General features: G+C 35.2%; 1 protein-coding gene across 1 annotated transcript in view; it reads left to right on the forward strand.

Moving 5' to 3' along the window:
* Window positions 1-823: 823 nt before the first annotated feature.
* The window catches only part of LOC121443673 (dynein light chain 1, cytoplasmic-like), a 41,337-nt gene continuing 28,819 nt past the window's right edge, over window positions 824-13,341 (forward strand). The window contains exon 1 of the mRNA XM_041645481.1: window positions 824-829. Within this exon, the coding sequence (XP_041501415.1) occupies window positions 824-829 (6 nt within the window). The remainder of the gene's footprint in view (window positions 830-13,341) is intronic.

A 13,341-nucleotide genomic window follows, 5' to 3' on the forward strand; every position in this document is an offset into this window, starting at 1 on the left:
GAGCCAAACAGGGGTGTGTGAGGGAGACCGATGCTACCCTGATTCTCATTATTTTGAGTAGGTTCTCAGACAATGGACCATGCAGCTTCAAACCCATTATGATTGGTACTTCATTTTGAAGACAGTCCTTGATCCCTCAGTTTTAATCCAAAGGCACTCTGTTTATGATGTTGTAGCAGAGACCCAACCAAGCCCATAAAAATTTGCAGTTTGGACTTACTGCCACCCTTGACATGCTTACTGGCCATGGACAATATGCTGATCCTGTATCACAATCCAAGATTAGCCTGCATGCCTATTTCCAACAACTGTTCGACTGAGCCTTCAAGGCCCTCAAATTGAACAATTTTGTCCAGCAGGCTGCAGAAACATTCCCTGAATGTTTGACCTATGTCACCAATGCTGCTAAAAGGCACATTCCATCTGGCCTTACCAAGAATATCCTTATTAAACAGATAACTCGGGAAGAACTCAACATTGTCACCTATAATGTGATCACACCTATTAAAAATGAAAATATTCTTAGGTGGGTCTTACTGCCAGTGATATTGACACACAGAACGGGCCCATTTCAGTCCTTATGGCTTCCATCAATGCCTTGGTCAACACCAAACTTGACAAGGATGATAATTTTGTGCTGCCAAACTGAACTTGCCAGGGATGTGGACAGTCTGGCTACTTACATAGGGATTGTCATGAGGCTCGTCCAAAGAACAAATGTCCTAAATGCCAAGAGGGCTATCACTGGTCATGAGAGTGTACACGCTCTCAGTGGTTCCTGATATGAATGATACACTGGACAATGGCTTTATACTCATGATACATGACGGTAAGTGGTGAACCTTGGTTTGCAGTGGCTAAGGTGAACTGGTTCTCGTCCACTAGACAGATGTCTTCAATTTCAGTAGCATAGTATCTGTCATTTAAAAAGATAGATTTCCCCAATACTTTAGTTCTCTCTGCTGAGGTTACTTGAAGTGCGGTAGAACCAACTTTAATAGAAATTTTGGTGTTTTTGAGTGTTAACTAGAGAATATTGTGGAAGAACTTTAGGTCCTCTTCCAGTTCCAAGGTGGCTACAGGAATCTTTTGCTCATGTTCTGCATGCTCAGCCAGCTTCCTGGGACAGTCTATGAAAATAAACTGTTTGCTGCCCTTCAGGCCAGTCAGCACCTACAAGTGGTACTTGGAGTACTTCCTGACCCAGGAGCTACAGTTGTAGATATAAACTGCAGAGACTTTGTCATAAGCAAAGCCAGGAAAAATAACAAACCACTTAGAGAAGAAGTCTGTTTTATAGCAATTGCTAGGTCCAGAATGGCACACTGGATAATCATTTCCCTCAGGACAGACAACTTTCTGTCCTACCACTTTTCAAATTAAAGAGAAAAATTTATCCAACACCATCAAAAAATGCCATCCCCCAGGCTGCTATAACGTTTACAGATGCCAATAAAACTAATTTGGGGGTAATAATAATAGGAGTTAATCATTAGGAAAGGGCCTATACTCAACCAAATCCTGAATCAGTACAAATGGGGGGAGGAGGTTACTGGTGTTCCTTAAGGTATTGGAAATGGCCCAATCATAACCTGTGCAACTTAACTTGACACAAGTCAAGCCATTGTATTTGTCTACCACATTCTTTGGGCAAGTATGGGACCATATTAAATCTTTGCTAGACTCCTCTGAACTTGTTGCATGGAGTCTTATGGGAGTGGTGGTGGCTCTAATATTTCTGCTTAAGTGTCTCCTACAGCTAAGATCCTGACAACAGCTGGTGAACAAGGCAACACTTCAGGTGTTAATTGCTATGGAGCACCTAGACCAAAACCTCCAAGGGAGGGGTTGATGCTTGGCTAACACAAATATAGGAGGCCATTTAAAGTCCTAGTTCTCCTATAAGTATCCCCTTGATTCTGATTTCTTGGGACCTTCAGGGGACCCAACATACAATAACTAGTAGTCAAAGGCAGGTATGAGCCTGTCCAGCAGGCCAACCTAAGACAGGCACAGGCTAAAATACTGGGGATTCTTTGAGGTGAGGTTACAAAAATCCATAATAATTACTAGGTCACCCAATAAAAATAAAATAAAAAGAGTAAGATGAGCACAAGCACAAGCAAGAAATTGCACACTCACAATGAGCAAGTGAAATTGGCCAAAAAACCTTGTCAGCAGACCAAAATCATGCTTAACTAATGATGCATGCTCCTAGCCAAGCAAAACTCACTAGCAGTGACCACCAGTTTAAAAAGGACCAACCAAAATGTTCCTGTGGCAGCTTAATTTCTCTAATCCGATAAAAACCACCACCAAGTTTTTATAATAAATAGCTTCTACATTAGAATATCTCAGAGTCTGTGTTATTGCCTCCAGGTCTTCTTATCCCCTGCCCCCTGAAAACAGGGATCACATAACAGGCAGCAGCAACAAGCCCATAAAAACTATACCAAATACCATGACTCCCTATATCAAGATATCTCCTTACTTGCCTTATCTTTGCCTCTACCAACTCAACAATCCTATTGCTTAATGTTCTGCCCTGTAGGCCCATATTTCTATGTGGTAAGCAGCCAGGCTATCAAGCCATAGTTCCCCACCTGAAGTGGTCACATACCCTTCCAGACAGGCTATTGCTACCCTAACAAAAGCTCAGAATATACTGCTCCTTACTTTGTAATTATGTAGATAGCCTGATAAGAGGTGTCAATTCCAAGCTAGTGACAGAGCTGTGGATGTGAGAAAATGGGCATAGAAAGGTGTGTTCAAAGAGGTAGATGTGACTAAAAGCCATTCACCTGGTTACCAAGGAAACAGGATGCTAATGTATTTCCCCCTCAGGTTATGTTTTGATATATAAGGCTGTTTGGAGAATAAATGTGAGGAATTCTTCAACATGTAAATCAGGACTTCATGAGGGAACACTGAGAGTCTCCCTCCCGATAAAGCCATGTGAGTTGTGCCTTTATTCCCATGCTTCCACGCCGGTCAAGAGAGAGAGAGATGATTTATGTTGGGGTCTGGTTGAGAGAAAGAATTTATGATCCGGGCTAGCACCAGACTCCAACACTGCCCCCTCCCCTTCACTTCTCCCTCTCCCCCCCCCAATATTCCAAATTTACTCAGGAGATCTTATCTGTTTCCTCTACTCTGGGGTATTAACACATGTCTCTCTTAGGGTCCTCCCTGTTGCTGAGTTTTTCAGGGGTTGTGGATTGTAGCCTAGATATTTTCTTTTTGTCTAATATCACCTTATGAGAGAGTACATATGGTGTTTATCTTTCTGTGTCAGGGTTACCTCACTAAGAATTTTTTTTTATTTAGTTCCATCCATTTACCTGTAAATTTTAAGGTATTGCTTTTTAGAACTGAGGAATAATACTTCATTGTTTAAATGTACCATATTTTCTTTATCCATTCTCAGTTGAGGACATCTAGGTTATTTATAGGTTATGGTTATTAAAAAATAATGCTGCTATGAACATAATTGAGCAAATGTCCTTGTGGTATGACTGAGCATCCTTTGGGTATATGCCCAAGAGTGATATTACTGGGTTTTGAGGTAGATTGATTTCCAATTTTCTAAGAAACTGCCATAGTGATCTTTAAGGTAGCTGTACAATTTTGCACTCCCACCAGTGATGGAGGAATGTTACCCTTACTCCACATATTCTCCTGCATAAGCTGTCATCAGTGTTTTTTTTTTCTTAGTCATTCTGACAGGTGTAAGATGATATCTCAGAGTCATTTTGATTTGCATTTACCTGATGACTAAAAATTTTGAGCAGTTCCTTAACTGTTATTGCCATTTGAGCTTCTTCTGCTCAGAATTCTCTTTTTAGATCTGTATACCATATTTTAATTGGATTAATTGCTATACTGATGCCTAGTTTCTGAGTTATTTATGTTTTGGATATTAGCTTTCTGTTGATTTGGAGTTGGTGAAAATTTTTGTCCATTATGTAGGCTGCCACTTTTTCATTTTTACAGTGTCCTTTGCCCTATTGAAACTTCTCAGTTTTTGAAGGTCCCATTCATTAATTATTGCTTTCAGTGTCTGTGCTACTATTGTTATATTTAGGAAGTGTTCTCCTGTGCCAATGTGTTCAAGGTTACTCCCTGCTTTTTCTATCAAGTTCAATAGAACTGGATTTATGTTTAGGTCTTTGATCCACTTAGACTTGTTTTGTGCATGGTGATAGATACAGATCTATTTGCATTTTCTACATGTCTGTTGTAAGGATGCTGCTTGTTTGTTCCTGGCTATTCAGCAGCTCAGACGCAAAATAACTACACAGAAGCTATATTATTTAAATCATTGCTTGGTCCATTAGCTCTATCTTCTTATTGGCTAACTCTTATGTCTTAATTTAACCCATTTCTAGTAATCTGTGTATTTTGAGTACTATATTGAATAGATATGGAGAAAGCAGATAACCTTTTCTTGTTCCTGATATTAGTGGAATCACTAATTCAGTGGAATGGAGTTTTTCTCCATTTAGTTTGATGCTGCTGTTGGCTTGCTGTATATTGCCTTTATTGCATTAAGGTATTTTCCTTGCATCCATAATCTCTCCAAGACCTTTATCCAGATGAGACATTGGATTTTGTTCAAGGCTTTTTTGGCATCTATTGAGAAATTCATGTGACTTTTTTTCTTTCAGTTTGTTTATATGGAAGATTACATTGACAGATTTTCATATTTTGAACCATCCCTGCATCACTGGGATGCGGTCTCCTTGATCAGGATGGATGACCCCTTTGCCCATTATGTGACCCTTGTTCTTCTGTAAAATTTCAAATCTATATCCTTCTAAGTAAGTAGGGTCGAGAAGATACAACTGTGTTTTTTTTTTCTGAAAACATCACTAAAATGATAGTAAAGAAATTGAAATTTTTATAAGCTCACAAAAAATTGAGAATGAGAGTCATAATAACACTGTGCAAGATGTGTCATCCTGTTTTTGAAAAAAATCACCTAAATGGGTTATGCCTCATTAAGGGAAGCTAATGAAGCTACAACTTGCAAGCTGTATAGACAGTTACTGATAAGTAACAAGTCTATTTGCAGAATGCCGAACACCATAGGACCTGGTGCAAGTTCTAGTGTGGAGGACTGAGATTACCCAGTTGGATGACTACCCCAGTCCCAAAACTTTCAATTATTGAGGGGTTTAAGTATTCAGAGAAGGTGCGTGAAGTATATATAACATAGAACTGGAAGTTGCATGCATTATAAATATGGACAAGTACAATTCTTTTAAACATGTTAACACATTACACAAAAACTATCAAGAGTTTTTTTTTTGTCTATACAAGATGAATATTCACTGATGTAAGATGAGCCTCTGTATATGTGTTGCTTTTATTAGTTAATGAATAAAGATGTTTTGGTCAATGGCTTAGCAGAGATTAGCTAGGTGGGAAATTTGAAGAGGGAGAGAGAGAGAATAGGCAGAGTCTACAGAGACACCTTGTAGCTGCTGAATGAGTAACAATCCACAATGATAAACCACAGCCTCTTGGCAACACACAGATTAATAGTAATGTGTTAAGATGTAACAGCTAACTAGGAATATATCTATGCCATTGGCCTAATAGCTAGATTTATCCAGGAAGAAGAGTAAGACATTGATCAAACAATTGAAACTGATAATAAGTCTTAGAGTGGTTATTTCATAAGCAGCTTTGGGAACACGTGGATAGAGCAAAACTGGGGGACTGGCAGAATGGATAATACTTCTAGCTACAATACTCAAATTAATATACGTCTTTATTTTTCTTTTCTCCTTTCTTCTTCTTCCTTTCTTACTCTTTCCCTCTCTCCCTCCCTCTATCTCATTCTCTCTTTTCTACTTCCTTCCTTCCTTTCTTCATTCTTTCTTTCTTCCTTTCTTTCATTTTCTCTCCAAGTAGCCCTTGTTGGTCTAGAACTTGCTCGGTAGTTCAGTCTGGCTTCTAACACACAGAAATCCATATGCCTCTCTCTCTAAAATATTGTGGTAAAAGATATTTACCAGCACATTGATAAGAAATCTTCTAAAAAGAACATTGTAGTTTATCCTTAATGAATCTAGAACCATCTTCTTCAGATTATACCTGGTCATTAGAATGCTTCTGTAAAGCAAGTTTCATTGTCAATAAATAATATCCATTCATTTGTATCAGATGGCAGTAGAGGCTAATATTTGTAATAGAAATATGAGACTCAGAAAATATAAAATGCTTACTTTCTTGTCTTTTACAGAAAAAGGGCCAGGCACTTCAGAGTAAATCTTAACTAAAAAACACATATATACTGAGTCAACAATTAAGGGAACTTAGTGATTTAAATGTGAGACTATCAGCAAGAATCATTAGGCATGGGAGGTAAGTTTTCCAACAGATGTTTGTCAACAGGCACAATGTTATAGTTAATTAAGAAAAAAAAATTCTGGTGCTAGTGAGGTGATAACTTCTTATATAATTTAGAATATATTTGTCATTCAAAACTTCTATGAGCTTAAACTGAATGATATACTATTTTCCTTTATTTGATTACTGTACAAAGTACTTCTGAATTAAATGATAACATTGTACCCTATAATATTATGTTTCAAACAAATAGACCAAGGATAAAAAAGGTTCAATTTTTAAAAAGAAAATGTCTTCTCATAGAAAAAAATAAGAAAACATCACAAATATAATTCCATTACATGTTATAAGGCAGAAGATGAGAAGTACTGGTACTGGTTCACTTTGCCATCCTGGTGAGGTCTATGATACCACAGTTTACATAGAAAGAAGTTGTCTCAAGATACAAGCATGAAAGACATTTGCTCAAGATTAAAATTCCCAGATTTAATTTTCATATAACATGAGAAAGAGCATCATGAGAAGAACCTCTTGGGTTTTTTTAGGTTTTTTTAATTTTTCTGTGTTCATAAGTGTTGGAATGTTATTTTTCAGATACTGAAGGCTCAAAACAATCACAGAGAAGCCTAAATATCAATTAAACTGCAATTAAATATATAAATAGAATAAAGTAGAATTTTAACCATGCCAGTCACAAAAATATAGGTTTATTCAAATAAAAATGTGAGGAATCTGATTAGAATGAGAAGAAGCATTTTCAAAACTATTTGTTTTTTTTTTTTTGTTTTTTTTTTTTTTGTTTTTTTGGTATTGCTGAATCAAAAAGACCTCTCTTAAAGGGGTTGCAGCATGCTGCCAGCAAGTAAAGCCCATTTGGGGAAAAATATGTCTAAACTCTGTTTGTTTGAGTTTCTAGAATTACTTTCCATGCCCTCTCAAGTTTTATGTGGATTTTAGTTGGCCATGTTGGTGCCAGTTTACATGGCTACATGGCTTCTCTCTGACTCTGTCTTTTTCCTCCTAGCATTCATTTCAGTTTTCCTCACCTTATCAGGTCCAGCCAGTTTACTTTATTCACTTATGGTAATCACAGCATACAGAGCGGAATCCCACATTAAGTTTATTTTCAAAAATATGAATGTATTGTATTATACATAAATTGATACTTTATAAATTTGCATGACAAAGTCTAAAGAAGAAAATTGTTGCTATAAAACTCTCAGAAAAATTATATTTTGGAAATTTACTGGGTTTGATTATATCAAAATGCTTGTGTTTGGGCTGAGTTTCAGATATTAGACTATCTTATTTGGATTATTATGTGTGTGTAATTTTTAAAGACATTTAAATAGGGCATATCGTTATTGGGTAGGGAATTTAACATTTGCTACAGTTTGATGATTTTCTATCATACATCTAAATGCTATCTTGAGTCTCTTTTTCCTCCCATTAATTTATGCCAGAGGTTTCTTAGGTCTATTTACAGTAATATTGATGGAAAGTTGTCTTGATTCTCTTCCTCTTTGTTGCTAAAATTCCTTGGAATAATATAGGTGATATTCTAGTCCACTTGTGTTTAAGTTAAAAATATCAGATCAGATGTTGTAAGCATCAAGCATTTGTTGCTCATAGTTTGGAGAACTGCAAATGCCAGAATCAAGAGGTCAGGAAAACATGTGTCAGATGAAAGCCTACTTTTAGATTTACTTGTGCATGTTTGTCTTCTTGAATCAGAGAAACCAAAAGCCATACTATCTCTTCTTGTAAGAGGATAAATCTCATCATGTGGACTCATTTCCTATAATCTAATCAGGTCATAAATGTTCTATAAAGCTCTCAAAATCATAATCATGTAAAATACAATCTCAAACTCTATAATCTCAAATGTTGAAACATTAAAAACTCTAGTACATATTTTTGTAAGATGAAAAACTAAATTGTGGGGAAGAAATTAGAACATTTTCAATTGTACACAGAGTTGCCATCAAAGTATTCCATTTTGTACTTTTTCTGCCCATTTCTAAAAGTGGCTAAGAATAAGAGGAATCCACTAATCTAAATAAGCTTCTGGGCCTAAGGCAGTTGCTTCTATACAAGTTCCTCCAGTATTACAAAATACATAAAATGGCCACTTAATCTTGGTGGGAGATTTGGCTTTGGCTTTACCTTTTAAAGGTGAAGCAGTTCTTATATTTAGCATAAAAATAAGATTTTTTAAAAAAAATATTATTTGTGTCACATTGCCTATTGAATGACATTTTCAAAATTGATCTCAATGTTTTCTGCCATACAGAAACATAAACACACACACACACACACACGTGTGTGTGTGTGTGTATATATATATATATATATATATATATATATATATATATATACTCATGCTTAATGGATCCCCAAATTCTAACGTTATAGCGATCTGCTTACATATGACTCAAAACAATAATGCATTTTGTATCATTTTTTAAAAGAATTTGATAGGATTTTCAGAAGAAAGTTCAGTTATGTCTTTTGGTCAGGCATATGGCAGTAATAAATATTTAATTTTAAAAATACAAGACATATTAATATTACTATTAGAAGTGGGTTGATAAACTTTTAATGACTTAAACTGATTTGGGCCTATTTTACTGTTTCAAAGTAATTACAGTATAAAAGAGTGAAAAAATATATATGGGATATAGTTACTCTTCAGTCAGTCCCTAATATTTTTCCAGTAGATCTGTGGTTCTGTAAATAAATACCTGTATAATGGGTTTCCTCATACTCCAGAGAGCATTGAAAAATGGTTAAGAATATAGAAAAATTTCTCTAGTGTCAGGTTTCTTGCTAACCCCATAATGACTCCCTCAATTAAAATATCTCTTTCCTGTTCTCATCTCTGTCCTTCCTCTATCTCGATTATCCCATTCCCTGAAGTTCTCCTTCTCCCTCCCTTTCTCTCCTCTTTTTCCCTTTACACTCTGTCTTTTCCCTCATTCAAAATTGACTCTTGACAGGCCAAATGTTGTACATATCCAGTACAGGAAATCTTATTTGCTTTACAATCATGAATGTAATAGCCATGCTATGCCAAGAGATAGCATTTTGCAACCTGTCTTCCTTTCTTCTTGCTGTTATATTTTTTTCCATTTCCTCTTCTGTGTTAATCTGCCATCCTTATTGGCGATGATAAGAATACTTCAGGGTTGAGTATGTGCAACTGTCACTTATTCTCAGCCACAACTCTATATTCACTGTCATTCATTTGAAATAACACTAGTATTGTGAAATATTCCTTTACATTGTGTGAATATATGTCACTATGATTGGTTTAATAAGCAAGCTGACTCCCAATAACTGAACAATATAAAGGTGGGAAAGCCAAACTGAGAAAGATGGGATGATGAAGGGCAGAGTCAGGAGTCTCCAGCCAGATGCAGAGTGAGCAGGAGATGAATTTGCCATGATAATAAAGGTACCACCATCTGGCGGAGCATAAATAAGTAATATGGGCTAGCTTCAAATGTATGAGCTGGTTAGTAATATGCCTGAGCTTTGTGGGGGAGCATGTGTAATTAATATTAAGCCTCAGAGTGGTTATATGGGACTGGGAAGTCGGGACAGGAAACTTCAGCATGCACACTAGGAGTTGCATTTATATATGGGCATAAATATAAATATCTTAGAAGGCAGTTTAACACTATGTTAATTTAGCTTATCAACAGTGGTAAAATCCTCACTTAAGACCTAACTATGACCTCTGCTGCCATGACTTTTTATTTTTTGACTGAGTTTATAGTACAAGACATAAATTCCTTCCTGTGGTGTGGTCCTCATAGCCAAGAAATATATGGTTGGGTACCCTCTAACAGCTGTGACACTACTGTAACAGTGGGCATATCTTGCCTAGAAGGTTATTATTGTAGTTCATAGCTAGATAAGACCATTGATGTCTTTTCTTTCCCAGGTGCCTGCATAGTGCCTCCCAGATTTGTGAATGATAGCCTACAGAGAGAAAACTTGAATCTCATTTCCAGCTTTATTTCAATATCTTTTTGGCAGAAATTAAGCACAGAGGGGGTAAGTATGTAGAAGACAAAGTGGGACGTGGGTTGGTAACAAACTATGAGTGAATGAAGTGATATGGAAATTTCATATTTTATAAGATAATTAAAATATCATGAAAACAAAGAGTTAGGATGAAGATATCCAGCATAGCTAGATAGTGCTTTTTCTAAAAGTCAGGGGTTACTAAACAAAATTTACAATGCCAGATATACTCACTTAAGAGTTATTGATGAGAGATGCCCCAGACACCCTCACAACAATACAGGTAAGCATTCCTAAACGTGTGGGTCATGTACGAGTTGAACAAACCTTTCATAAAGGCATCTTAGCATGATTTGAAAACACAGATATTTACATTACAATTTTTAACTGTAGCAAAATCGCAGTTATAAAACAGCAAAGAAAATAATTTCATTATTGGGGATCACCACAACATGAGGAAATGGATTAAAGGACACAGCATTAGAAAGGTTGAGAACCACTGATATAGGCTCTTGCAATTTCTCTTGGCTGCCTACCAGAAATAGTTGAAGAAACTTTTTCAAGGGCTTTATAAATGATTATTTTTTCAATCAGTTACCATAGTGATATATATTTATACAGTTGTAGGTTTGAGCTACTTCTTTTCAAATATTGTTATCTTGCTCATGACAGTGATACTCATGTAATTGTCATTATTATATTTAAGTATTCATAGTTACAAAAATACATTGTCTATTTTACTATTTAAAGTGACATATGAAGTTCTCTATACATAGTTTATTAGTATTATTTCAAATAAATATCCTTTTAAATTAAAAGTAATAATATTTAAGGATTTTTTAAAAGTAGTTTTCCCAGAATTATATTTTGAAAATTTAACTGTTTACGCATTTGTGTTGTTCTTTTGGTATTTCAGCATTTAAGATTATGCTTTTGAGATCATTCTTTTGCCCGCATTTACACACTTCTGTACAAAAGCTCTTATTACATGAGTCAACTTAACATTTTAACTATATTTAAATAAAATTCAGTGTCTGCTAATAAGTCTTCTAAACTACAACAGAAATCTTTAACTAATGATAATGTCTTATGTAGAGCAAAGCATTACTGAAGAGCAAAATGACATTTCTTGGTCCTCTCTTATTTTACAACCATTATCTTCTAATATTGTATAATAGTAATATATTGTACTGCTCTAATTGTTCAGCATACTAAAACTTGATATCTATCAACAATTTATTATGTTTTATATATGTCATTCAATATTCTTGATAATCTTATAAAGTTTGTTTTATTTTATTACTAATTTAAAGGCAAGAAAACTCATGAATACAGAGGTTAAAATATTAACACATATTTAATTGAAACAAACCTCATTCATTGAATTCCAAGTATGCACTTTAATCATTATTCAAATATACTATGTAATATATATCATTTGAGGGTGACTATTCTTTATAATTTCTGTGAGTATAATGGAATACTTTGCTACTTTCTCTTTAGATATAGATTATTTAAGAAAAAACATTCCTAGAATCCAGAAGACATCTGTGAGTTTGAAGTTAGCCTCATCTACATGGTAAATTCCAAGCCAGGCAAGGCTACATAGTGAGACTTTATCTCAAACATAAATTTACCTAGAAGAAAAAAATAATATACTAGACTTCTGACTTAAGTATTATTATCTATCAATGATTGTTCAAGATCAGGTTGACTATTGTTACAAAATAATCAGAACTACCTAACAGATACCTGCATTTTAAATGATAAGTTATCACTGTAAATCCATTGCATGTGGAAAAAAATCCTGAAATTAACAGGGTTTAGTTACTAGAATGAGTCTTGTTTTTTCATGTTTCAAGTTTCTATGCCTTACTGGATAAAAAGTTGACTTTCCTAATTACTTTTGAAAACAATGAACCAACATTTTACTTTTGATTGCTCCTAACTTAATTTCTTTTCCTGCTCCTCTGATAAAAATGCACTGACAAAAAAATACTGACAGGAAAAATAGTTGATTCCTGTTCATAGTTCAAGGGAAGTTCACTGTGGAGAAGTCAATGTGGCAGGAGCTTGATGCAGTTAACATCCATAATCAGGACTAGAGAGATATAAATATAAACATTACACTGCTCAATACCCTTTCTGAACTCATGTAGTCCAATATATTAGGAAATAGTAACACTTACAATGTGTGGATCTTCCCACATGAATTAAACAGTGTGATCTCCCACAGCATAACAAAAGGTCCATCACCCAAGAGATTCTAGACCCTCACAGTAGACAATTAACAGGGCCAGCTTAATGCTTTAGTGGGTAAATACACCTGTCTCAGAACCTGGTGGCTTTAGTTTCAACTCTGGGAACCACACGATAGAAGAAAAGAACTGACTCTCAACAACAGTCCTCTGAACTGTAATGTGTGCATGCCATGAAACATGCACACACACACACTTCTTAGAAGATATATGATATCAGGTATCTCTGGGAATTTTACCGTCTGCTTTCTCTCTTTTAAACACCACTTGTCCTTAATATCTCTTGGATTCTTCCATCTCTAAAATCAATAATTTTGACTTCTAATGGAGAGTCCCTGGAATGATATACAATGTTTTGTTAACTTAAATAAATTGATCAGAACTCTGAAAAGCTAAAACAGATGATAGCTAAAATGATTTTATTTTCTTGTACTAACAATTTTGGAAAATAATTTTCCTAAAGCTAAAAACAATTGTTTTAACTTGTGTTCTTAGTGATATCTAAATTACCACACTGGAGACAGGAGTAAAGCTTGATAATAATAAAAAATTAAGAGCAGTTCCAAAAGAATTTTTAAATATAACTCAAACCAGGGGTTCCTCTTTAAAACTAAATTTTCTAGATAATATGTGCTTGTTGACAGGGTTTCTGTCCTGCCCAGTTCTTTCAATTGTTAAGTCCTTAAAAAGTCAC

This window comes from Microtus oregoni, unplaced genomic scaffold (genome assembly GCF_018167655.1).
Source record: "Microtus oregoni isolate MIOR12 unplaced genomic scaffold, Mior012 000111F_ref0000342, whole genome shotgun sequence".
Taxonomy (NCBI): Eukaryota; Metazoa; Chordata; class Mammalia; order Rodentia; family Cricetidae; genus Microtus; species Microtus oregoni.